The 27310-nt window shown below is 37.4% G+C and overlaps 4 protein-coding genes across 4 annotated transcripts; all 4 read left to right on the forward strand.

The window, feature by feature from the left end:
- Nucleotides 1–18450: 18450 nt before the first annotated feature.
- On the forward strand, nucleotides 18451–19107 carry LOC145989083 (uncharacterized). Its single transcript, XM_083124377.1, has one exon. The coding sequence runs from the start codon at nucleotides 18451–18453 to the stop codon at nucleotides 19105–19107; it is 657 nt and encodes a 218-aa protein (XP_082980503.1).
- Nucleotides 19108–19506: 399 nt separating this feature from the next.
- Nucleotides 19507–20388, forward strand: LOC145989085 (uncharacterized). The gene has a single exon (XM_083124378.1). It carries the CDS (start codon nucleotides 19507–19509, stop codon nucleotides 20386–20388), a length of 882 nt encoding a protein of 293 aa, XP_082980504.1.
- A 1040-nt stretch (nucleotides 20389–21428) lies between these two features.
- Nucleotides 21429–22289, forward strand: LOC145989086 (uncharacterized). The gene has a single exon (XM_083124379.1). The coding sequence runs from the start codon at nucleotides 21429–21431 to the stop codon at nucleotides 22287–22289; it is 861 nt and encodes a 286-aa protein (XP_082980505.1).
- Nucleotides 22289–23059, forward strand: LOC145989087 (uncharacterized). Its single transcript, XM_083124380.1, has one exon. It carries the CDS (start codon nucleotides 22289–22291, stop codon nucleotides 23057–23059), a length of 771 nt encoding a protein of 256 aa, XP_082980506.1.
- Nucleotides 23060–27310: the final 4251 nt, after the last annotated feature.

The following is a 27310-nucleotide window of genomic DNA, read 5'->3' on the forward strand; positions in this document are numbered from 1 at the left end:
TTTAAAAAGTTTTGAATCCGATTCAGTTTTTCGTAATAACGAATTCAAAAATGCTACTACAGGTTGACGCCTCAGTAGCACTTTCACCAAATTCAACGGAAACGATGCCATTTCGTAGTCTAGGTTATGTATCGTTTTGAACAACCTTCAGAAAGTTTTGAATCCGAAGGACAACTTCAAAAATTCAAATTCAAAAATGCTACTATAGCAGCACTTGTTTTGAATTCGAAAAATTCCTATCCCAGGATGATCTATGGGTTTTGTATAGTTTTGAACAACCTTTAAAAAGTTTTGAATCCGATTCAGTTTTTCGTAATAACGAATTCAAAAATGCTACTACAGGTTGACGCCTCAGTAGCACTTTCACCAAATTCAACGGAAACGATGCCATTTCGTAGTCTAGGTTATGTATCGTTTTGAACAACCTTCAGAAAGTTTTGAATCCGAAGGACAACTTCAAAAATTCAAATTCAAAAATGCTACTATAGCAGCTCTTGTTTTGAATTCGAAAAATTCCTATGCCAGGATGATCTATGGGTTTTGTATAGTTTTGAACAACCTTTAAAAAGTTTTGAATCCGATTCAGTTTTTCGTAATAACGAATTCAAAAATGCTACTACAGGTTGACGCCTCAGTAGCACTTTCACCAAATTCAACGGAAACGATGCCATTTCGTAGTCTAGGTTATGTATCGTTTTGAACAACCTTCAGAAAGTTTTGAATCCGAAGGACAACTTCAAAAATTCAAATTCAAAAATGCTACTATAGCAGCACTTGTTTTGAATTCGAAAAATTCCTATGCCAGGATGATCTATGGGTTTTGTATAGTTTTGAACAACCTTTAAAAAGTTTTGAATCCGATTCAGTTTTTCGTAATAACGAATTCAAAAATGCTACTACAGGTTGACGCCTCAGTAGCACTTTCACCAAATTCAACGGAAACGATGCCATTTCGTAGTCTAGGTTATGTATCGTTTTGAACAACCTTCAGAAAGTTTTGAATCCGAAGGACAACTTCAAAAATTCAAATTCAAAAATGCTACTATAGCAGCACTTGTTTTGAATTCGAAAAATTCCTATGCCATGATGATCTATGGGTTTTGTATAGTTTTGTACAACCTTTAATCGGTGTTTCAGAATGACGAGTTCAAAAACGCTTCTTCAAATTTGCAACTCAGGATAAGTTTCAACCAATTCTATCGTTGAATTTTCCATTTCTTAATACACTCAGGACTGTTCACATTACACTAGAAATTGTTTCATCTTAACACGTAATATTGATGTTGATAGTTCCTTAGAAAAGGGGCCACGCTTTATAATTTTTGGCGGATTGAAGGAACGAAATACTGATAAAATAGTGTGGACAGATATAATGTTTGAGTTTTACAAGCACGTATTCTCTGGCCCTCTTTCTCTCATTCTCTATTCTATTTTTTTTTGTTTTTCTTTCGCCTTTTCTCTTTTCTGCTGCATCACTTCTTATTTACCCATTTCCACCATTGTCCTCTGCTTGTAATCCAACCACATCGACAGGTGTCCCAGGTTCCAATCCTGGCCTGGCCATGGATGTTTGGAGTGTCCATTCATCAATTTCATCACATCATCACTCATCCCCATCTTCGCAAGTTAGCCAAAAGTGGCACAAATAGCGAAGCAAAATAAAGCAAATCAATCAATCAATCAATTGTATTACAGCCCTCTCTTCCGCTTTCACCGTTTTTCTAATGTCTTGTTAACTGTCTCATTTTTAGTATCTCTATCCATTCCAATCTAGAAAGAAGTAGGGAAGGGACTCGATGTTGTCACCTGTTGTAAAGCAGCTTGTCTACCATTCCTATCTCTCCTGTTTCAATCTTCACATAATCTCCCTATTTCTCCCTCTTGAGTTTCCCTAGCTCCGGTCTCCGTGGCGGAATGCATAGCGCGTTTCTCGGTTTTGAATCCCGGCCTGGGAATAGGTGTCCCTTCAATCAATTTCATCTTAGCATCACTCATCTTCATCTTCGCGATTAGCCATAAGTGGCAGAAAACCGAAACAAAATAAAATAAATCAAACGAAAGTTTCCTAGCCTTCATTGTATCCCTGTCCATGTATTTCAGTTGCTCGCTGTGGAGTTTTCTCTTTAAGTTATACTAGTATATTAGGTGAACCAAGCAAATTACATTAATTGATATGAATGATTTGTATCATTTAGATTATTATACTGGCTTTGAGTCCAGATGTCAAGGTTTGTTAGTCCGCAAAATGCAGTCTAGGGTGTACTAAGTTAGCATTTAGGGAACAGATTAGAGTATATTGTTTAATTCATGCGACAATTATGAAAAATATGGGAAATTTTCTTTACAAGTGCAAGGTTTCACCACTTCATGGATGGAAGCAAACGAGCAGCAAAACATTTTGAAATGTAATTTTAGAGTTTTATATTCTGAAAGCAACTTATGCCAAAATTCGAAGTTTACAGTTGCACCCTTAGTTACAACTACTAACGCACTTTTCAAAAGGAAATGCCTTGTTTTTTTCTTGCTATACAAAACAATGTTGTGTGTGCCGTATATTTTCAAGGATGATGACAAAGAGACAGATATTGACAATAGGGTTCTTGCGTGTCAAATCATCACAACTCCCAGCCCTAGCATCTAAGATTTTCATAAATTTTGATAGAATGGTAGAGGACATGAAATATCTTACATGTGTAAAATTTTAGCCCTCAATGATACACGGTGTTCCTGCAGCAGGGATGCCAACTTCATAAAAAATGTCAAATTTATTCTTACAAGGCCAACAAAAGATATCATGACTTTTATTCTAATTATGGTGTAACTTTCATCTTGGGCTTGTTTTGGAACTAAGGGAGCATAGGTTTCGTAAAAAATAGTCTCACATAAAAAAAAAATTAAGTTTCTTTACAAGCTCACATGATGTGACCTTTGACTTCGAATACCTAGCAAAACGGATCTTCAATTTTGGTGGGAATAAGGTATGTTATGCAGTTAAGTGTAATGTCTGTTTGGTGTACGTTTCATTTAGGGGTTGATTTGAGAACAGGTATAAAACAAATCTGACAGTAGTATATGCTACATTGAGTGAAACACCTTAGAACTTAGTCTAGTAATGTCGTCTGGCAACTAATTGCAACAGAAATGAAACTAACTGCCTCCATAGTAAAAAGAATGTGACGAATCCGATTTTGAAGAGTTTACAACTCTCTAATCTGTAACTTCGATGACATCTTGAAAAAAGGGTGCCAAGATTTAACGTTGAAAATAAAAAAAAAGAATATCTCGAAAACGGTGAATTGTGCACTAAAACTGAAGATAACCAAAATTAAAGAGCAGACCATTTCATAACTTATGGTTTTTGTTTGATAAAGTTATATTATATCTTAATTGAATTAGAAAGCTCCAATTATTTACTTTAATTTGGGAATTAGAGTAAAAGTTGATTTCTTTATTTGATTTATTTTACTTCATTTTGTGCCAGTTTTTGGCTAATTGCGAAGATGAAAGATGATATGATGAAATTGATGAATGGACATTCATAAACATCCATGCCCAGTCCAGGATTCGAACCCGGGACCCCTGGACCTCTGACGTTGTAGTGCAATTTGCTAACTACTCCCCCAAGGGGGCCGACTACAGTAAAAGTTAGTTTGTGACATAAATAACAGCAAATATGTAACAAACTATGTAATATATGTCCTGAAGACACTGACCAAAATAAATATATATAATATTCTGGATATATTTGTGTTGAATGCAGATACATAACAGTCAGATGAGCGTCAACGTGTGTTTTATAGCGACATGTTAGTACCTCGTTTATGTGAAAATGTGAAGTTTAATGTAAGCGAAAGCATGTTATATATTATCGCATTTACAAAGAAAATCTAAATCAAACTGCCAACACACTCAAAGACTTTGTGAATCCAATCGAAATTGTAACAATATCTACAGCTGAATGTGAAAGCGGGGTCAATGCTATGAATCTAGCTTTATCAGATGAGAGAAATCAATAGAACCGTTTCTTTTTATCAAGTCCAAGGATCTCAGTTCCCTTCACACAACAACTGGTTAACCATCAGACCTACAGGAACAGTCCCATTCATTTGTCTAATCAGCAGATTTATATTATTTTTCCTATAGTTTGATTTTAGAATTTAACTTTAAATGATGTTAATTTGTGTTCCATGTGATAACAAAACTAGATTTTAAGCAATTAACATGGAATTAATAGCACACTTAATTTATAGATAAAAGAGATAGTGCATGCGAGGTTTCAATTAATAGAAACCTGTGTGTCTTGGAAACTACTGGCACACACCTACAAGCTTACTCAGATAGTAAACTCACAACCTATTCGAAATATTATCGAGATGAGACGAGTCGAGATTTGTCACAATCTCGTTTCGCCTTGTGTATGGTGAGGCCCTTCTCCTTGTTTGTATTTGTTCTCGTCTGAGTCTATACTCAGAAGTGTGTTAAAACAATCTAATCGGGACTGAACCAGGCGATTAAATTGAAATAGAAATACCTATCTGGAAATAATTTATCTGATAAAAGTATGTGACCTTTTTAATTCATTTATATATGCATACAATGAGGAAAATATCAATTCTTCTTAGTGATGGAATACAAAAAGTTACAATATATATAATTTCACAGATAGTAAAAAGTCCTACAATATCTTTTGTGTGAATTGTGTAAGTACGGTATTTACTTTCGGAAAATTATTTTTAAAAAAATCTGAGGGAAAGAAGGCGTGCAGCATAGTCTTCTGAAACAAATTTACATCTTATCAAGCAATCGACGCAGTGCGGTATCTACAAGTCTTGCCCCCCCCCCTCCCGCAAAATATTACCAAAGGTTACACCCCTACCTCCACCCACCTACACACACCCACCCAACTCAATTTTTTTTAAAATGGGAAGGGGGTTATGTGATATATATATATATATATATATATATATATATATATATATATATATATATATATATATATATATATATATATATATATATATAGTACACTGTTTTCTCACACCTGGAAAATGATGCATTTGTTACAATCATGCAGTCATATTTTTTTCCTGATTAAAGATAGGTTGAAGAAACCTTCACCTCTGCATTTCTCGTAAAATTCTAGCCTGATTTGATTCTAGTCTGACTGCCACGCGGGAGACCCAGGGTGGGTGATCTAAGGTCGTAATTTTTCCGGCTTTGTCCCCGTATAAAGCGACTCTAGGGCCCACCCAACCTCAAATCAAATGGAATCTGGCCGGGGGGTAAAGGCAACCGCAGCGTGGTGCTGAACACATCATCTCCAAGATGGCCGACATCGAAAATCTGTGAGGCCACATTCCCTAAATGTGCCTTCATAGCACGGTGCTATATGCACAGGGAATATAACTTTTATTTTACCTGTATATATTGTATTCGTTTCTGTACCCCTGAGTAACTAAGTTTGTATTTTTTCCATAGCCTATGCATATATTAACCCTCCACTATGACAATGGCTGAAGGCCCCCTAAAGGCTTGCTTGTCTCCGCCCCCCCCCCTTTGCACTGCGGGGTTTTGCGGCTTGTAGATCCGGCACTGAATCGACGTAATATCCTGTAACTACATTTCTTCATATTACACCATTACACACCCATTTTAAACAATTTTCATCTCTTTAAAAAATGTTTACAAGAGCGCAGATAAAGTGAACTAACTACCACAATATTGTAGAATATGTTCACAGTGGTGTGAATTATTTTAAAGAAGAAGGTAATGTTTGTAAACAATATACACTTTAAATGTAAATTAGATGTGTTCCATAGGACAACAGTCTCCCCTACCGAACTTTTTATTCTGCTATTGCGGGCGAGAATCTGAAATTTCTAAAATAATATTTTTAAAATCCCACAGAGGATGTTCTTTGAATTCAACAATACGTTATAAAAAAAACTTAACAGAAACATTCCTAACATTCCTAAGACTAAGAACATATTTATCTTGGGTTCAATCTCAATAACGACACCTTCGATACCATTAAAGGCGATAAGTGTAACGAGGCAATTTGAAAAACAAGAAACGAAAGTACTTTCTAATCAGCTGAATAATGACCACTGCATTCTGTTCGATACATTTACTTAATTCAATTCAGCCTATAGAATTTTTCCACGTTCCTTTAGTACAGTCAGATATACTTTTTAGGCTTACATTTGACATGCACAGTGGACCAATTGTAGTAAATATTAACAGGACGATATTTTTGTATTTCCATAGAGTGTAGGAAGATATACGGTAAAATACGAACACGAGCGGGCGCACATAGCAATACAAAGAAATCCCTAAAATAGAAGTTTCAGACCTGGAGACAAAAATACAGTGTGATTGCCATTCATGTAAAGGCGTTGAAAGGTTTCAACTCTGCCGCGTTAAACTTCTCTTTTATATTTTGATACTAGGTGTGAGTTGTAGAACAATTCAACTTATTGACGCATATAGTATATCCAATGATGACAAATCTAAACCACTACCGCAATAGTCCACCACTCCGTCTCAAATTACGACCCAATTGTTAACAGCGATGTATTGTTAGATCGATAGTTACTTATAGTTTTGAGACAGACAATACAATCATACAGAATCGAAAACATTCCAGTAAACATTTCCCCAAAAACAGTTTCCAAACGGAAGAAGGTAAGTCGTTATTCTGTTAATGTGTTACGTGCTACCGTGACTGCAAGGTGTTGTTAATTGTTAACCAGAAACACGTGCATTAGCACTGCGCCGGACTGGGGCTGCCAATTGCTCCTGGCAATTTTTCTCAACAGGGCGCCGATTGCCAGGTGTTGACAAAAACGTGGGGACAAAAATGTGTTTTCGGAAAGGCATTGAGAGGAGAGGGCTTACCAGGATTTTGGCGGGTGTCCCGGTGGGCCAGTCTGGGCCTGCATTAGCACCAGTATGAAAATGGAAACATGTCCGTTCCTTGTAGACTAAAAGGTGGAGCTAGAAAAAGGATTGTTTTGTAATTCTTCTTGAAAGCAGGATTTCTTCAAATTAGAACTCAGAAGCACTTCAAGATGGACAGACGTAGCTACTCCTATTTGGATGGATTGAGAGAACTTTGAGAAGTGAAGGACAGTACTGAACACAGGAAAATCAGAAGTTAAATCAATTTTATATTTAATTTACAGGGTGTCGCAAAACAACTTCAACAACGCTTGGGTGCTGGTAGATATCATAAAACAAGTAACTTTTCCTAATATACTTTTCCTCGAAAGCTCTTAGTTTCTGCGCTACAAGCGTTTAAAATCTATCCTGTATGTATGCAACCCAACACAGGAAACAACCGCTCTGACATAACTTCCAGGGGAACACGGCAGGGTTGCCACTAGTGTCACTTGGCGATCTTACCTGAGCTAAATTCAAAATAATAATGATATTTGTGATGTTGTAAGTAGTATTTACAGTACTTACAAACTTACCAATGCAAAGGATTTCAAATAAATGAGGACTGAAATTCAAGAGTGTTGATTCTAATAAGTACTGTAAATATGTAATTCTTACAACATCGCAGATATCATTACTCTTTTGTATTTAACTCAAGTAAGACTACCAAGTGACGCTAGTGGCAACCCTGCCGCGCTCCCCTGGAAGTTAAGTCAGAACGGTCGTTTCCTGTGGTGGGTTGCATACATACAAAATAGATTCTAAACGCTAAAATTACATTTCAAAATGTTTTGCTGCTCGTTTGCTTCCATCCATGAAGTGTGAAACCTTGCTCCTCTCCTACGGACGGCTATAGTATAACTTGGGTGTCACTTGCACTTGTAAAGAAAATTTCCCATATTTTTCATAATTGTCGCATGAATTAAAAAATTTACTCTAATCTGTTCCCTAAATGCTAACTTAGTACACCCTAGACTGCATTTTGCGGACTAACAAACCTTGACATCTGGACTCAAAGCCAGTATAATAATCTAAATGATACAAATCATTCATATCAATTAATGTAATTTGCTTGGTTCACCTAATATACTAGTATAACTTAAAGAGAAAAAGTCTACAGCGAGCAACTGAAATACATGGACAGGGATACAATGAAGGCTAGGAAACTTTCGTTTGATTTATTTTATTTTGTTTCGGTTTTCTGCCACTTATGGCTAATCGCGAAGATGAAGATGAGTGATGCTAAGATGAAATTGATTGAAGGGACACCTATTCCCAGGCCGGGATTCAAAACCGAGAAACGCGCTATGCATTCCGCCACGGAGACCGGAGCTAGGGAAACTCAAGAGGGAGAAATAGGGAGATTATGTGAAGATTGAAACGGGAGAGATAGGAATGGTAGACAAGCTGCTTTACAACAGGTGACAACATCGAGTCCCTTCCCTACTTCTTTCTAGATTGGAATGGATAGAGATACTAAAAATGAGATAGTTAACAAGAACATTAGAAAAACGGTGAAAGCGGAAGAGAGGGCTGTAATACAATTGATTGATTGATTGATTTGCTTTATTTTGCTTCGCTATTTGTGCCACTTTTGGCTAACTTGCGAAGATGGGGATGAGTGATGATGTGATGAAATTGATGAATGGACACTCCAAACATCCATGGCCAGGTCAGGATTCGAACCTGGGACACCTGGCGTCTTAGCGCGATGTGGTTGGATTACAAGCAGAGGACAATGGTGGAAATGGGTAAATAAGAAGTGATGCAGCAGAAAAGAGAAAAGGCGAAAGAAAAACAAAAAAAAAATAGAAGAGAGAATGAGAGAAAGAGGGCCAGAGAATACGTGCTTGTAAAACTCAAACATTATATCTGTCCACACTATTTTATCAGTATTTCGCTCCTTCAATCCGCCAAAAATTATAAAGCGTGGCCCCTTTTCTAAGGAACTATCAACATCAATATTACGTGTTAAGATGAAACAATTTCTAGTGTAATGTGAACAGTCCTGAGTGTATTAAGAAATGGAAAATTCAACGATAGAATTGGTTGAAACTTATCCTGAGTTGCAAATTTGAAGAAGCGTTTTTGAACTCGTCATTTTGAAACACCGATTAAAGGTTGTACAAAACTATACAAAACCCATAGATCATCCTGGCATAGGAATATTTCGAATTCAAAACAAGTGCTGCTATAGTAGCATTTTTGAATTTGAATTTTTGAAGTTGTCCTTCGGATTCAAAACTTTCTGAAGGTTGTTCAAAACGATACATAACCTAGACTACGAAATGGCATCGTTTCCGTTGAATTTGGTGAAAGTGCTACTGAGGCGTCAACCTGTAGTAGCATTTTTGAATTCGTTATTACGAAAAACTGAATCGGATTCAAAACTTTTTAAAGGTTGTTCAAAACTATACAAAACCCATAGATCATCCTGGCATAGGAATTTTTCGAATTCAAAACAAGTGCTGCTATAGTAGCATTTTTGAATTTGAATTTTTGAAGTTGTCCTTCGGATTCAAAACTTTCTGAAGGTTGTTCAAAACGATACATAACCTAGACTACGAAATGGCATCGTTTCCGTTGAATTTGGTGAAAGTGCTACTGAGGCGTCAACCTGTAGTAGCATTTTTGAATTCGTTATTACGAAAAACTGAATCGGATTCAAAACTTTTTAAAGGTTGTTCAAAACTATACAAAACCCATAGATCATCATGGCATAGGAATTTTTCGAATTCAAAACAAGTGCTGCTATAGTAGCATTTTTGAATTTGAATTTTTGAAGTTGTCCTTCGGATTCAAAACTTTCTGAAGGTTGTTCAAAACGATACATAACCTAGACTACGAAATGGCATCGATTCCGTTGAATTTGGTGAAAGTGCTACTGAGGCGTCAACCTGTAGTAGCATTTTTGAATTCGTTATTACGAAAAACTGAACCGGATTCAAAACTTTTTAAAGGTTGTTCAAAACTATACAAAACCCATAGATCATCCTGGCATAGGAATTTTTCGAATTCAAAACAAGTGCTGCTATAGTAGCATTTTTGAATTTGAATTTTTGAAGTTGTCCTTCGGATTCAAAACTTTCTGAAGGTTGTTCAAAACGATACATAACCTAGACTACGAAATGGCATCGTTTCCGTTGAATTTGGTGAAAGTGCTACTGAGGCGTCAACCTGTAGTAGCATTTTTGAATTCGTTATTACGAAAAACTGAATCGGATTCAAAACATTTTAAAGGTTGTTCAAAACTATACAAAACCCATAGATCATCCTGGCATAGGAATTTTTCGAATTCAAAACAAGTGCTGCTATAGTAGCATTTTTGAATTTGAATTTTTGAAGTTGTCCTTCGGATTCAAAACTTTCTGAAGGTTGTTCAAAACGATACATAACGTAGACTACGAAATGGCATCGTTTCCGTTGAATTTGGTGAAAGTGCTACTGAGGCGTCAACCTGTAGTAGCATTTTTGAATTCGTTATTACGAAAAACTGAATCGGATTCAAAACTTTTTAAAGGTTGTTCAAAACTATACAAAACCCATAGATCATCATGGCATAGGAATTTTTCGAATTCAAAACAAGTGCTGCTATAGTAGCATTTTTGAATTTGAATTTTTGAAGTTGTCCTTCGGATTCAAAACTTTCTGAAGGTTGTTCAAAACGATACATAACCTAGACTACGAAATGGCATCGTTTCCGTTGAATTTGGTGAAAGTGCTACTGAGGCGTCAACCTGTAGTAGCATTTTTGAATTCGTTATTACGAAAAACTGAATCGAATTCAAAACTTTTTAAAGGTTGTTCAAAACTATACAAAACCCATAGATCATCCTGGCATAGGAATTTTTCGAATTCAAAACAAGTGCTGCTAAAGTAGCATTTTTGAATTTGAATTTTTGAAGTTGTCCTTCGGATTCAAAACTTTCTGAAGGTTGTTCAAAACGATACATAACCTAGACTACGAAATGGCATCGTTTCCGTTGAATTTGGTGAAAGTGCTACTGAGGCGTCAACCTGTAGTAGCATTTTTGAATTCGTTATTACGAGAAACTGAATCGGATTCAAAACTTTTTAAAGGTTATTCAAAACTATACAAAACCCATAGATCATCCTGGCATAGGAATATTTCGAATTCAAAACAAGTGCTGCTATAGTAGCATTTTTGAATTTGAATTTTTGAAGTTGTCCTTCGGATTCAAAACTTTCTGAAGGTTGTTCAAAACGATACATAACCTAGACTACGAAATGGCATCGTTTCCGTTGAATTTGGTGAAAGTGCTACTGAGGCGTCAACCTGTAGTAGCATTTTTGAATTCGTTATTACGAAAAACTGAATCGGATTCAAAACTTTTTAAAGGTTGTTCAAAACTATACAAAACCCATAGATCATCATGGCATAGGAATTTTTCGAATTCAAAACAAGTGCTGCTATAGTAGCATTTTTGAATTTGAATTTTTGAAGTTGTCCTTCGGATTCAAAACTTTCTGAAGGTTGTTCAAAACGATACATAACCTAGACTACGAAATGGCATCGTTTCCGTTGAATTTGGTGAAAGTGCTACTGAGGCGTCAACCTGTAGTAGCATTTTTGAATTCGTTATTACGAAAAACTGAATCGGATTCAAAACTTTTTAAAGGTTGTTCAAAACTATACAAAACCCATAGATCATCCTGGCATAGGAATTTTTCGAATTCAAAACAAGTGCTGCTATAGTAGCATTTTTGAATTTGAATTTTTGAAGTTGTCCTTCGGATTCAAAACTTTCTGAAGGTTGTTCAAAACGATACATAACCTAGACTACGAAATGGCATCGTTTCCGTTGAATTTGGTGAAAGTGCTACTGAGGCGTCAACCTGTAGTAGCATTTTTGAATTCGTTATTACGAAAAACTGAATCGGATTCAAAACTTTCTAAAGGTTGTTCAAAACTATACAAAACCCATAGATCATCATGGCATAGGAATTTTTCGAATTCAAAACAAGTGCTGCTATAGTAGCATTTTTGAATTTGAATTTTTGAAGTTGTCCTTCGGATTCAAAACTTTCTGAAGGTTGTTCAAAACGATACATAACCTAGACTACGAAATGGCATCGTTTCCGTTGAATTTGGTGAAAGTGCTACTGAGGCGTCAACCTGTAGTAGCATTTTTGAATTCGTTATTACGAAAAACTGAATCGGATTCAAAACTTTTTAAAGGTTGTTCAAAACTATACAAAACCCATAGATCATCATGGCATAGGAATTTTTCGAATTCAAAATGGTGCTACTACAGGTTGACAGACATGCAAAACAGTATGTAAAAGGCCAACCAGCGCCATCTCTTGGCGTTAAGAATTACTAAAAACAATAGAACATCGTCGAGCGTACAGCAGAGACAGACACCTGCACGCGAAAAGATCGCTTTTCACAACGCTACGTACTTTCATGTATTTTTATGTATATTTACAGTTCGCTTATATTTTTATACAATATATCCACGTATAATCATTACGCGAGTGTTGTTTTTTATCATAACCTCAGCGGTGAAGGAAGACAACAGTCCGGAGCCGCAACATTTTGGTCCTCCAAATCCGGATGCAACGAGATTGAGCCCGCCATGGACGCCAACCGTCGCATCGCAGCAGCAACAACAAGGTAGGTAGTGAGTGCATGCAAGATTCGTCACTTGCCTATTTAATTACATCCTCACGCCCCTTGTGTTACCCTGTGTTAGTGTTCAGTGAAGTGTAAGTGAACTTTCAATACTGCAACGAACAGTTCCAGTGCATCAGTGTCGTGACAAAACAGTTTGAATTCTCGTTAGCAACAATGAATGCAGAGAGACTGAAAGAGCTTATCGTTAAGCGGGGACAAGTAAAAGCTAGAGTTGCGCGTTTCAGAGCATACATTGATAGCCTCACAGAAGAGCATGGAATCGCACAATTCACATTACGTCATGAGAAATTTGTTGAATCGTGGAAAGACTTCGAAAACATTCAGTCAGAAATTGAACTTTTGCAAGATGAGTCATTACAGGAACAGGAAGGTCAAGAAAGGGAACACTTCGAAAATGCATATTTTGAGTTAGCGGCGCGCGCACAAACTGTACTCAGTGTTGCCAAGTTGGCCCTTTTGGGGCCAGAACTGGCCCTTTTGAGTACGTACTCAGCCCCACAATTCAGCAAAACCCCAAGGGGCTTTTTAGCCCTACAGAGAGAAATCTTGCTACAAATCTAGCCCTTTCAGTAATTAAATGTTTTTTGGTATATTCAATAAAGTAAACTCATATTTTCAGCTTAATAAGAAACATTACAACACTGAAAGAAGAATTCACTTAACCAACTCCAACCCTCCTCTCCACCTGCAAGCTCCTCCTGCGACCCCTCCAGGGGAGCAGGTAGCAAGTCCACATTGTTACTTTATCCCCTTGTTTCTGGTTTTGATATGCTGTGTAGCCCGAGGCGAATTACGGATAACGTCGATTCCAGAAAATGCGAATCTTCGTTCAGTTGCATTGCATCTGGTCCTTGAAAGTTCACAGAAATGAGGTGCGGAATCGACGAATCGTTCGTAACAGTGATGCTCACCCAGAGACTAGTTCGTGCGTGCGGCCGCGCGTGTGCGTGTGTGTGTGAGAGAGAGAGAGAGAGAGAGAGAGAGAGAGAGAGAGAGTGTGTGTGTGTACGTGTGCATATATATGAAGGAGGAATATGCCGAAAATGTGTAATGCTTTTGTCATCACAATTTAAGGGGGAAATAAATTATTTAAGTTAAGAAAATTTAATTTGGTTGAGCGTATGTCCCTCATCTTGACAGTTGATTAGTTGTGTTCCTTGAGTTTCAGAAATTTTGCACCAAAACACCCAAGAATTAAGAACCAGTTTTTTTTTTTTCAGTGCGCAGCCGTACCTTTGTAAATCTAGCCCCTTGGATGTGAATTTTAGCTCCATTTTGGGTGCGATTTAGCCCCAGTGATTTATCCACACCCCCCTAACACCCCCCCAACACCCTCCCAAATTTTAGTGAACACCCCCCCAAGCAGAAAAGTGGAACACCCCCCCTACAGGGGGGGTGTAAATATGGATGTTTATATCAACAATAGAATAACAATACTTCAACATTAACAGAAAGGAGCATAGTCCAATGGACCTTTCGGTCAACTGAAACCAAAGTGTCAAGGAAGGAGGGTGGAATGTGCAGCATGGCCATTTCCTGGAAACACTAGCTCAATTGACAAGGCTTCGGTCAGCTCTGGGGAAGGGACACTGCCATCTGGAAAATGTCAAACTCTCACCTCTCGCCCTCCTTACAGGGAGCACATTCCACGCACAGTGTTGACAGTTCAGCGTTTGAATACCTTATATATTTCTTAAATACGTTAAGATTCGTAAATTCAATTATTCAACCCCTGAGTCAATGAAATTTACATTTTGTTACATTTTCCTTTCGATTCTTTCATGTGAAAAATGTACGATAAAAGTAAGGGAAGAAATTAAAAGATACAGGTTTGACTCCTTGTAGTGAATTCTGTTACTATGGTTAGCAACACTATTTTCTGTAACTTGGCGAGAAGAATGATTTTGGAGCGGTAGAGAAAAGAACAGTCAAATGCCTTTGGCCTTAGGTCAGTCTCAGTGTAGCATCTCCGTTCGTGTGTTGTCGTTCTGTTTAGTGTATAACAATGTCTGAAACTAGACTGTAAAACTGTCGAAGAAGATAGAGAAAATGAAAAACCAGACAGAAAGAAACCGAAAGTGGTGAGTAGAAAATCAGTGACACTATATGTAGGTATAATTTCTTCCAACCGTTATTCATAAAGTACCAATATAAAATTTACTGACAGAGTATTCGATATAAAATGGCAAGTATTTCATGAAGAACCTAAGTGATTCATTCACGTCTATAGTTGATGACCATTTTTGTGGCTCCAAGAGTTCTTACCTTTGTAAAAGAAATTATATACTATTAGAAAGAGAGTTGTAAAAGGGGGAGGGTCCACGTGTGGTGCTTGCCTGGGCGCTAAGTACAAATGGGGTGCCGAACAAGCAAAACAGATAAAAATAGAAAAACGTTAACGTCGTGGTGCCCTGTGAAATTACTGGTACCCTATTAAATTAAAGTTATTGTCAGTTTGCAAAGATATAGCTTTAGTAAAGATTGTCTTTCTCTTTGTATCTAGTCGGTTCACTGACATAATGACATGTTTAAGTTTATTCAACTTTTCAGAGGAAGCAAAGGAAGTGTAAGCAGGCCCGTAGGTAGCTAGAGGGGGCAGGGGACAACTGCCCCCCTGATAGCCTGCTTTGCCACCCCTGTGAAAAATACAGAACGCCTAGAATTCTCACTAATCTTTACAATTACTCTAGCAACATAACAAAGACACTTATTGATTTTGTGATTTATAAACGTGTGGGGGATTCAGTATAAAGTCGTTATCAGGATTGGGAGGGAAAAATTTCTTTTTTGGTAGTAGTGATTCATGTGGTAGAGAGAGGGAGTGGATATTTGATTTTTGTTACTTAGCGTTGCTTTTCTGCCACTTCTAGCTAATCGCAACAATGAATGATGATGTGAAATTGATGAAGAGACACTCATAAACAGTGCCGCAACCACAGGGCGGCAGGGGGCATTGTCCCCCCACCCTCCTGACCTTGGAAGGAAGTCCATTCTAGGGGAAGCAAACATTGAAGTAAAAAAAAAACAAGGCTAGGAGAATGTAAGAATAGCAGGACAATTGGATACTCATGATGGAATTAGGTTTTACGAGATTCTTGCATTTTTCTTCGAGAAGGCCAAGGGCACTTGCAAGGGGCAATTACCCCCCTCTCGATTTCAAATTTTATACAAATAAAAGTACATTTCGTAAAATGTTCTTGCTCGCTTCGCTCGCAATGCCTTCTATTCTTATAGTCCAAGTTCAGAGCCATAGCTATGGGGCGTTGGGAGTCAGCCCTGGGAACCAAACGATCTATATGAAAAAAAATGTTAAAGAGAATGCCATAGTGCCCCGTAAAATTATTAGCGCCCTATTAAAACAATTTCTTTCTATGAAACTGAATATGAAATATTAATGATGACACTGTAATCCAAGAAGTCATTGATCAATCAAGGGATTCCTATTTGTTTGTCAGGTGTCAAAACATGTATTTCAACTATAATATAATACAATTCACACAATATTTTGCAAAATGGTTAACGTAACCAGTAACCAAACATTGTCTGTAGTGATGCAAGAGTCTCCCCTTTGAAGGAAATAGAGTCAGTGTTGGACACCCATATTTTAGCAAGTACAAAAAAAAAGTATTACAAATTTTTACATAGTTCATCAAAGTGTAGATAATATGTAATCATTATTATTTAATTAATTCGATTTTTCTTGCATAACAGAACACAATGGGGTTGTTGGATTCTCGTTAGATTCCATTGATTCCTTTGTGTGGAAAAATCTTGCATACTGGAAACTAGAGGGAATCATTATGAAGCATTATTTATAAAGGGCTCCCTTAATCAGTTCTTCAGAGAGGCCCATTAATCGTCTATTAACATTATCAACCTGTAAATATCAAGTAGATACAGTCCCTATTAGCCTATTTATGTTAAACTTTATATTCTTTGGCAATCTGGAAAGGTCATTATCGAAAAAATACCATTTGATGTTGCTCGAAGTTTTTTTTGTCCGTTGCAGTTTCAAGATATCATCCCTTTTCTGTTACTTATCTCTTTTGGGGAAGGTGTCAAGTACCTCTGTGTACCCTGCTATATCTGTCAATGCGACCGACACAATATATTAAAAATTTGCATCTCTAGAATTGACTTTGCCCCCCCCCCCCCACACAAAGAATTCCTGGCTACGGGCCTGAGTGTAAGGAATTGAACATAAAAGAAATTTAATTTACATTATGTCCCAAATTTATATCTGACCATAGGCACACCAGTGAGGGCACGACGGCACTTGCCAGTTGCCACTGCCTGCTGGAAAACGTGGAGAGAGAAAATTTGTTTGGTTCATTGTGCTCTTTGTGTTGGATAGTGATATAAATGCTATTCAATTTTTAAATAATTGAAAATAAAATTAAGCATTGCCTCAATTTTGAAGTGAAAATTCATTTTCTTCCTTTTGCAGTTAACATGCCATGCGTTTATTTGCACATGCTATTTCGTTTTCTTTTAAGGCAAAGAGGCACGTGACTCCTAATTCCCTAGAGTCTCTCATTTAGTATTTGAAAGATAAACTCTCAAAAGCGCCAAGCGTATTTTCCAAAGTTTTGTAAGGGTATAATGCATATTATTAATTAAACATAGCGACATTATCCCATGATGTTTACTCTTTACAATCTTGCTTTGCTCCTTCGGCGTCCTCTTTACCTCACCACATGCCCCCTGCCCCCTGCCCCCTACTGTTCTAACAGAAAATATGCATGTATAATTTTAATAGTTCTATGTAGCGAGTGAGTTTCAAATTCTGCTGGTGTTTTCAAATCTCTGTTTAAACGATGATTCACAAACTGAAATAAAGTAATGAAACTCTATATATTTAGAGCATGGCCATGAAGACGTTAAAATATAGTGGGAAGTTGGGATGCACGTTTGATAGATACCTGATATTGCTTTTGAATGAAATCGGTCAAGGAATTTCATATTGAAGTCTTCAACGAACGAGCAAAGCAAGATTGTAAAGAGTAAACATCATGGGATACTGTCGCTATGTTTAACTAATAATATGCATACTCAGTTTGCAAAGAAATAGTTCTAAAAATTTTCTTGCTCGCTTCGCTGGCAGTGCCATAATTTATTTAAGTCATATTATATCTGCATTTATTACTACTACTTCAGACAGGCAAGTGCAAGCACACCCATGCAATGCATTGTTACTGATATTTCAATTTGGCACCCCCAAGTTGAACTCCGAGTTACACCTACGGCAAGAACGATACAAATACAGTTAAAATATTGCGCAAGTGTTCCTAATTTCTTTATAACTAGCTTAAGAATTGCATGAAATGATTCCTGGTAATAATATGTTAAAATTTTGTGTTTTTTAACGTCATCCCTTGTGTTTTGTCTAACGATTGATTAAATCAAGTACTGAACATTATCGGAAGGAAAGCAATACTCGAAACGTTAAACTGAAATGTTAACATTAATCTATTTTCCATTTTTTCCTGTATTTGACATCTTTTTTTCTTCTGAAATGTTACGTGAAGGGAAGGGAGGTGGGGAGAGGGGGTGATTAATCTCTAGAAACATCCTTGAAGAAATTGAATTAGGGCGAACATTTTTAAAACGGTCCAAAATATGCACTTAACTTCCCCAAACTTACACCCCCCCAAAATTTTCCAGCACCCCCCCAAGGGAAAAATCCTGGATAAACCCCTGTTTAGCCCGTTTTTCTCTCGTGCTGTTGGCAACACTGACTGTACTCCAGTCGCACGCAACGTCTAAAATTCACAATGAAGTGCCGAAAGAAACACAGGACAATATTGCAGTGAAATTGCCAGTTATAAATCTACCGTTATTTCATGGACATAATGATGAATGGTTTGTCTTTTTTTGACACGTTTCAAGCACTAATTCATAACAATTCGTCATTGCAAGCTATTCAGAAATTTCACTATTTGCGTTCTTCGCTGCGAGGGGAAGCACTTGAAGTCATTCAAGCGCTCGAGATCTCTGCACAGAATTACGAAACGGCGTGGTCACTTTTAAAGGAGCGGTTTGAAAACAAAAGGTACATTGTAAACAAACACGTAAAGGCATTGTTTGATTTACCGCCTGTAGAAAGGGAATCGGCTGCCGCTTTGAAGCGACTTCTAGACAGCATAGTGAAACATTTACGTGCTTTAAAATCGCTTGGTCAACCGACAGAAAATTGGGACGCTCTTCTCTTGCATTTAGTCACAAATAAATTAGATAGCGTTACTCATAAAGAATGGGAAGAAACAATTCCAGGTACTGAACTTCCGTCGATGTCGGAACTCATTCAGTTTCTGCGACAAAGGTGTCAAGTTCTAGATGCCGTAGATAACAATTGGCCCACACAAAATAAACCTCTGTTTCGCAACAAAGGCTCTTATTCTCAGAAGAGTGGATCGGAAAGTAAGAATACGTTTAAAACAAACGTTCATCTTTCATACAATGAACCAAAGTGCAGGTTTTGTAATCAAGCACACTTCATTTATCAGTGAACTTCATTCAAGGCAAAATCAGTACCAGAGCGAATAAATGTAGTAAAGCGTCTTTCACTTTGCCTAAATTGTTTAAAAGCTGGACACAGATCTGAGACATGTCTTTCAGGTAATTGTGAGATTTGCAATTCAAGGCACAATTCCCTACTGCATTTTTCTCAGCAGTCATCATCACGCAGCGCATCATCATCGTCGTCTTCTCAATCAGAAAACTACGTCACTCCGAGTGCAGGGCGGAGAGATACAGAATCCGTTACATGTGTAACACAGAATACTCAGAAACAAACAAATGTAATGTTGTGTACAGCAGTTGTTTATGTTAGTAATGCACAAGGATCATATCATAGTTGTCGAGCGCTTCTCGATTCGGCATCGCAATCAAACTTTATCAGTTCGAGAATGGCGCAAATGTTAAAATTGAAAAGAACGAACAGGGTGTCTCACATAAATGGAATAGCCGCATCAGAATCAAAGGCGTGTCACAGCGTTGAAGCCACTGTCAAATCAAGATTTAATGCTTATTCTGCCACATTAGAATTTGTCGTTCTGCCTGAAATCACACAAGAACTGCCAGCACTTCCGATTAATATCCGCAATTGGAATATACCACAGAATATTCATTTGGCATCTCCACAATTCAATACACCTCAAAGAGTAGACTTACTGATCGGAGCGGGAATATTCTTTGATCTGCTTTGTATAGGTCAAATACGTCTCGCACCAGGGTTGCCAACTCTACAGAAAACCACTTTCGGATGGATCGTGGGAGGTAAGTATGATATTACGTCACATCATGCATCGCCAAACGTATGTTGTCTTAGCGTAGAAGAACGAATCGAGGATCAACTGCAAAGATTCTGGTCACTTGAAGAATGCAACGTTAAGCCTAGCTTATCCGCAGAAGAGATTGCTTGTGAAGAACATTTTAAGGCTAATTTCAAGAGAGATGAAACTGGAAGATTTATTGTTAGATTGCCAGTAAAGGACAGAATAAGTAAATTAGGTGATTCGAAGGAAATAGCAACCAGAAGATTTCATGTAATGGAGAAGAGGCTCGTCAAGAATCCAGAATTGATGGATGCTTATGTTAATTTCATGAACGAATATGAAAGTTTGAAACACATGCAACGTATTGAGAAAGATGAATGTCACATTTCAGAATGTTTCTTGCCTCATCATTGCGTAACCAAAGAAACCAGCTCAACATCGAAGCACCGTGTTGTTTTCGATGCCTCACGCAAAACAAAACTTCCAGTGGATTATCACTCAACGATATTCTAATGGTGGGACCTACAATACAAGATGACATATTCGCTATTGTCACACGATTTAGGCAACACAAATACGTCATTACTTGTGACATTCAGAAAATGTATAGACAAATACAAGTTCATTCAGAAGATACATGTCTGCAGAAGATTCTTTGGCGTGATGACCCACAGAAACCTCTCAAAACATTTCAGCTCTCAACAGTGACGTATGGGACAGCTTCAGCGCCATTTCTTGCTACGAGATGTCTTGAACAACTTGCATTAGATGAAAAACAGGAATTTCCAAAGGCTGCAGAAGTCGTACTTAGAGATATCTACGTTGATGATATTCTAACAGGTTCCAATACAAAGGAAGAAATATTAGAATTGCAGAACAGTCTCATCGCATTATTACAACGTGGAGGATTTCAATTGAGAAAATGGTGTGCTAATGACCCAACATTATTATCTCGCATTCCAGTAGAACATCAAGAAACAAAACTAGATCACATTCATGAAGCACAATAAACTATAAGGAGTTTAGGATTATTATGGAATCCAACCACAGATGAATTTTACTTCACCATAAAGGATACAAATCGAAGTGAAAGAATTTCCAAACGATCTATTTTATCCACCATTGCTGGTATCTTCGATCCATTAGGAATAATAGGACCAGTCATACTCAAAGCAAAGGTATTTCTTCAACATCTGTGGAGACTGAAACTAGATTGGGATGAAACATTACCATCATCACTGCATTCAGAATGAGATCACTTTCGCAAGGAACTACCACAGCTAGAGAAACTTCATGTTCCCAGATGGACAATGACCGAACCAACATCAGAAGTAGAGATACACGGATTCAGCGACGCATCTGAGCTTGGTTATGGAGCATGCATTTACATTAAATGCAAGGATTCAAATGGACATATCACGTCTACTTTACTTTGCTCGAAATCTCGCGTTGCCCCTCTAAAAAAGGTAACTTTACCACGTTTGGAACTTTGTGGAGCATTACTTCTTGCCAGACTTACACACAAGGTCACAGAAGCTCTAAATTGAACAGGAATGAAGATTATTCTATGGTCAGACTCTACTATTGTACTAGCTTGGCTGAAAGCGCCTTCATCACAATGGAAAACTTTCGTGGCCAACAGAGTGGCTGAAATACAGAAACTGACAAGCAGTTACGAATGGAGACACGTAAGAACTCAAGACAATCCAGCAGATCATATTTCAAGAGGCTTGTTACCATCACAAATGCCAAATACTAAATCTTGGTGGCATGGACCATCATGGCTAACAAATGAACTTATTGATCACAATGAGATTACAGTTGAACCTCAAGATTTACCTGAACAAAGGAAAACTACAGTCGCCTTAACAACTACAAAGTCATTTGAGTTACTTGAACGATACTCCACATTAGAAAGATTACAGAGAGTAACAGCGTATTGTATGAGATTCTCTCACAACTCAAGAAAGCTACAGCATGAACGACAGTTGGGACCATTGACAACAACTGAACTGCAATCAGCTATTACATGCTTAATAAAACTTACTCAAGAACAAGAATTTCAACCAGAGTTGCAAGCTCTCAAAAGTAAAGCAGAACTACCCAAGTCAAGCAGACTATTTAACTTAAATCCGTTTCTCGACAAGAATCAGGTAATTAGGGTGGGCGGAAGACTTGCAGCATCTGAAAATACATATGACCAAAAATATCCAATTATTCTACCTGCAAACTCCAGATTGACTATTTTGATTGCTGAAAATGAGCACAGAAGACTACTTCACGCTGGACCTCAACTTCTGCTGATATCACTAAGACAATCGTATTGGCCCCTCAGTGGACGTAACTTAACCAGAAAAAATGTACATCGTGCATTGTTTGCTTCAAAAACAAACCGAAGACATTTGAACAGCTGATGGGAGACCTTCCAAGAGAAAGAGTGACACCAAGTAAACCATTTTTACACAGCGGTGTAGATTATTGCGGTCCAATTTACATCAAAACCAACAATCGTCGTGGCAGCAGACTAGAAAAGGCTTACATCGCAATTTTTGTCTGCCTGGCTACAAAGGCTGTACATATCGAACTAGGCAGCAACTTAACTACAGATTCATTTATTGGAGCATTGAAACGATTCATCTCTCGACGAGGAAGATGTGCTAAAATTTTCTCTGATAATGCAACAAACTTTGTAGGTGCACAACGTGAATTACGAGAGTTACAAGCATTATTCATGTCACAAGTTCATCTAGAAAAGGTTCAGAATTTCCTAGCTTCTGACAACATTGAATGGCATTTCATACCCTCAAGGTCAGCAAGTATGGGAGGCCTCTGGGAAGCTGCAGTGAAGTCGCTGAAGTATCACTTGAAGAGGATAATAGGAAACGCCTCATTCACTTACGAAGAGACTGACACATATCTAACACTCATCGAAGCTTGCTTAAATTCTAGACCATTGACTCCTTTATCTAATGACCCGAATGACCTCAACCCTTTAACCCCTGGCCATTTTCTAGTTGGTGAGGCACTCACTACCATTTCCGAACCTGATTTGAACTTAATTCCAGTGAATAGACTATCCAGGTGGCAGCATATGCAACAGTTGTATCAACATTTTTGGAACCGGTGGTCACGTGAATATCTCACAAACCTTCAACAACGATCCAAATGGAAACGGAAACACTAATCTACGCGTTGGAGACCTGGTCTTACTCAAAGAAGACAACCTTCCCCCCTTGAGCTGGAAGTTAGGAAGAATCATCGAGCTACATCCTGGAGGTGATGGACTTGTTCGGGTGGTATCCATAAAAACAACCCACGGCCAGACGAAGAGAGCAGTCGGGAGGCTGTGCCCCCTTCCAGTGTTGTGTAACTAGTGTGACTTAATTAGGTTGAAGGCAGTGCCTTCAAGGTGGGCGGCATGTTCCGTCAATCGCAAAAACAGTATGTAAAAGGCCAACCAGCGCCATCTCTTGGCGTTAAGAATTACTAAAAACAATAGAACATCGTCGAGCGTACAGCAGAGACAGACACCTGCACGCGAAAAGATCGCTTTTCACAACGCTACGTACTTTCATGTATTTTTATGTATATTTACAGTTCGCTTATATTTTTATACAATATATCCACGTATAATCATTACGCGAGTGTTGTTTTTTATCATAACCTCAGCGGTGAAGGAAGACAACAGTCCGGAGCCGCAACAGTCTCAATGAGTATTTATCGAATTGATAAAAGACCGGTGCATGTAGTACCGTGTAATGAAAGCATATTAGGGGATGTGGGAGTAATTCTGTGCATTTCAGACGATTTGTGGGGTTAATTATGCTATATTCATTAAAAAAATATGAAATGTACTGGCAACATTGGTCGTGTCAGAGTCCAGTACCAGGTGCGCCGATATCTGGCGATGACATTCAATTAATTTCCAGATGAATATAAGATTTGTAATTTATCGTGCTATTTTAGAGAGTGAAAAGTTCTAAATATGCGAGATATTACAATCGAATCTGGGTCATTTTGTTTTCAGGTGGGCGATGTTAACAAATAAAGTTAACACACAGCAGCTAAAAAATCACTGGCATCGATACTAGTTTTGTGCCCCCTCCATATATATATATATATATATATATATATATATATATATATATATATATATATATATATATATATATATATAAGTTTAAGTTTCCCTTTAGATCTGCCACCCAGACCCCTTCCCATTTATTAAATTAAATTAAATAAAAATGCCGTGGTATAGTGGTTAGTGTATGGTGAAATAAAGCTGGAGGTCTTAGGTTGAGATCTCGTTTTTTGTATTTGTTTCTGACCTTAACTAATCATCCACCTTTGTCATGGATCTCTAGTCCCCGCAGTGTTAATTTGTAATATTTCGAGTGTAAAGCTTAATAACAATTTATTATTTATGCTTAAAAAGGTTAATTGAAACTGTAAAGTAGGAATTGAACGCTTTCACTGTGCCTTTACCAGGAATCGATTGGGGGATTTCTTGATTACAAAGTGGCTTGCTTTACTAATATGTTATACCTTATTGTTGTATTTGAAATATTTACACAAAAACAGATATGTAAACGATAAATGTCATTTCAAATATGCTTGACTGAGAATTATAAAAAAGTGAAAAAAAACAAAGAGGTCAATAAAAGGGTTTATAAGAAAACATGTCAAGAATTGTTATTAGAGAATATAGTTTCATACGTAAGTATATTTATATTAACAGATTATCAAAAATTATATAACAAATTGCAGATACTACAATGATTTTTGTCAATCTGTGTACAAGGAACTTCTGTTACTACAAGAATCATGATTTTCACAACAAACTAAAATTTTAGAACTGGAAAAGATGGTTCATTGTAATTTCAGTTAATGCACGCTAACTTATTTGAGTAATTGTTTCTGTGTGTTCTGACGAATTTACCATACAGCTCCTTATGATAACAAAATAACCTTCCTAATGATAATGAAATTTCGAATTCTTATCATTTTGTGATCTAGACAATGCTCGAAGCGGGGTGGGCGCCAGGGGGTATACTATCTCCTCAGTTAAGAATATTTTCATAAAGCTTTCCCCATAGGCATTTGCATAGGCATCCCCACCTACTGCATTGTCTTCCTGTTGCTCATACAATAATCTTCCCCTTCCCCTAACAAACATAACCAATTTCTACTTGGAGCACTGGAGAGAGCAAAAAAACAAATATACACTATTTATATTATTATATAAGCTCTAATTACCTTTTATTCTTTGGACCGCATTTCAAGATAGACTTAGATTTTAAAACCGTTTTAGTATGATCATTTCTATGGTAACGGTTAGCACACAAGTATTGTTGGCATCTAAGAATAATGGAATTCAGACATTCAAAGCAGGACCAACTACTATCCGTGCGTGACAAAAATATTGAGCCCTCGGTTTATGCGCTTGTAAATTTATACTCCGTAAAAGTAAAAAGGTCAAATATACCTCACTGGAAAGCTTAAAGTATCTACTTTTTAATAAGCGTTATCTGAAATTTTTTCTTAACTTTGTTTTCTTGCTATAATGAAAAATTTACTGAAAAGTGTAGTTATCCCTTCCAATTTTCACGAACTGGAAACTTAACACCACAGTTCATAATCGACTGTACATATAATTTTGAGATTTTGTTCACTTGAAGTTTGATTATTTTTGCACCACTGTAGAAAAAATAAAATGCATATTTTTACTAGATACTTCAAAAAATGACATTTTAGGGAAACGTGCAAACTTGAAATGCATAAATACAAATTCAATGAAATTGCAAAAAGACTGTTGATACGACGCATTCGATCAAATTCCAGAAGTTTGGCGTGTGTACAACAAATATGGTTCCACATATTAATAATTCTTTCGCACTCCTAATATGGTAAACGGGTGCATGACGTATGGCGGAGTGCGGCCAATTTCAGACTCCGCGGGCAGAAGGCGACTTCCACAGCATTGCCGCTTCGCTGCGAGAATCGCGCAAGTGCGAGCCGGTCCAAAGTATTGTCCCAGCATAAAATAATAAATGAAATATTTATGATATTGCAAATGGAGTACTGCTGTACTGCAGGGTTTTTCCCCATTTTTTCTAGCTTTTATCTTCATATGAACATCGTCTCCTTCGGTACCCGGCGATGGTACATAGTGGTTCGGATCCCACTTTAAACTGTAAGTCCAGTTCCGATTAGCCTACCTGTGCATAAAGTGGACTTAAAGAGAACGTCATTTTCCCAGTATTATTTTATGTCGCACGTTTAAGCAGATATATTGAGTAAAGCGATGTTCGATGGGGACTATTTGAATGAAGTCGATGAGAGATCCAGTCTTCTCTGTATACAATAATAACGCACCTGCTGTGTACAGCGATTTCATAAGAAAGGGAAACAGAGCGAAGCGCATACTAGCGATAGCAACGCATAGACATTATATTTAAAAAAATGCTCATTTGAAACCTTCAGGCCAACTAACATTTTAATAAAATATATTTCGAGCAAAAACGCACGTAAATTGTGTTTATCTCGCAAAATTCACTTAATCATCGTATCGAGTAGTGGTGGTGGTTTCAGCATTTAACGCACCTGAAATATTGCTTTTATATTTTGGTCTGTTTCACAGCTGCAACTCTTGTAATAAGCAAGGAGTTGTGGGTTCATTAAGAGAGACAAAAGGACTAAAAACCTTAATAAATTTTCAATAAATATGAGTGAAAGGTAAAAGTATAAAATGCTGCTTATATAATGGATTCTGCTGAACTGGATAATTAAAATAAATGTCGTGTATCTTTCTTCTCACTGCACCTTGGAAAAACTCGCCAGATAAAATATTGGGTCGATGCAAATTTTTCTTGTTTCCTTGTGGCAAAAGAAAATGTCGGCATCTCTACAATACTTTCCTTTGCGCAACACATTGTTTCGGCTCATTTCCCGTGTCAAAGCTGCTTGGACGCGGAATTTAAAGGGCAAGCGGAGATGCTTGGCAACGTTCTACATGCGTACTTATCAACGATGTGAATTGCGCGGGAACCGGTTGCCAAGAAAAACAATTTTCTCTGATGTTTTCAATTCGCACAGTGTGCAAGAATGGGATATAAAAGTTTGATTTTTATTCCACTGCCATCATTTTGATATGCATTTCATGACCATTGGGCTGACAATTGCCGAGATTGCAACATCATAATTAATCATTAATTGTGACTGTTCCACAGATGATAGTACCATTATATTTGGCTGAGCTATTTCCACATAAACAAGGTTCAATCACAAAAAAACAACATCCTTTTACACGAAGCTACACACAATTGAATTCGACTTATGTAAAAAACACCCTAAAAACTACACTTTTACGAACATTTTTGACTGAATAGAAAACAGACAGAGTTAAAATGACCTTTTCTTGCTTTTGTCTAAAAGC

This window comes from Lepisma saccharinum, chromosome 6 (genome assembly GCF_977018435.1).
Source record: "Lepisma saccharinum chromosome 6, izLepSacc3.1, whole genome shotgun sequence".
Lineage (NCBI taxonomy): Eukaryota > Metazoa > Arthropoda > Insecta > Zygentoma > Lepismatidae > Lepisma > Lepisma saccharinum.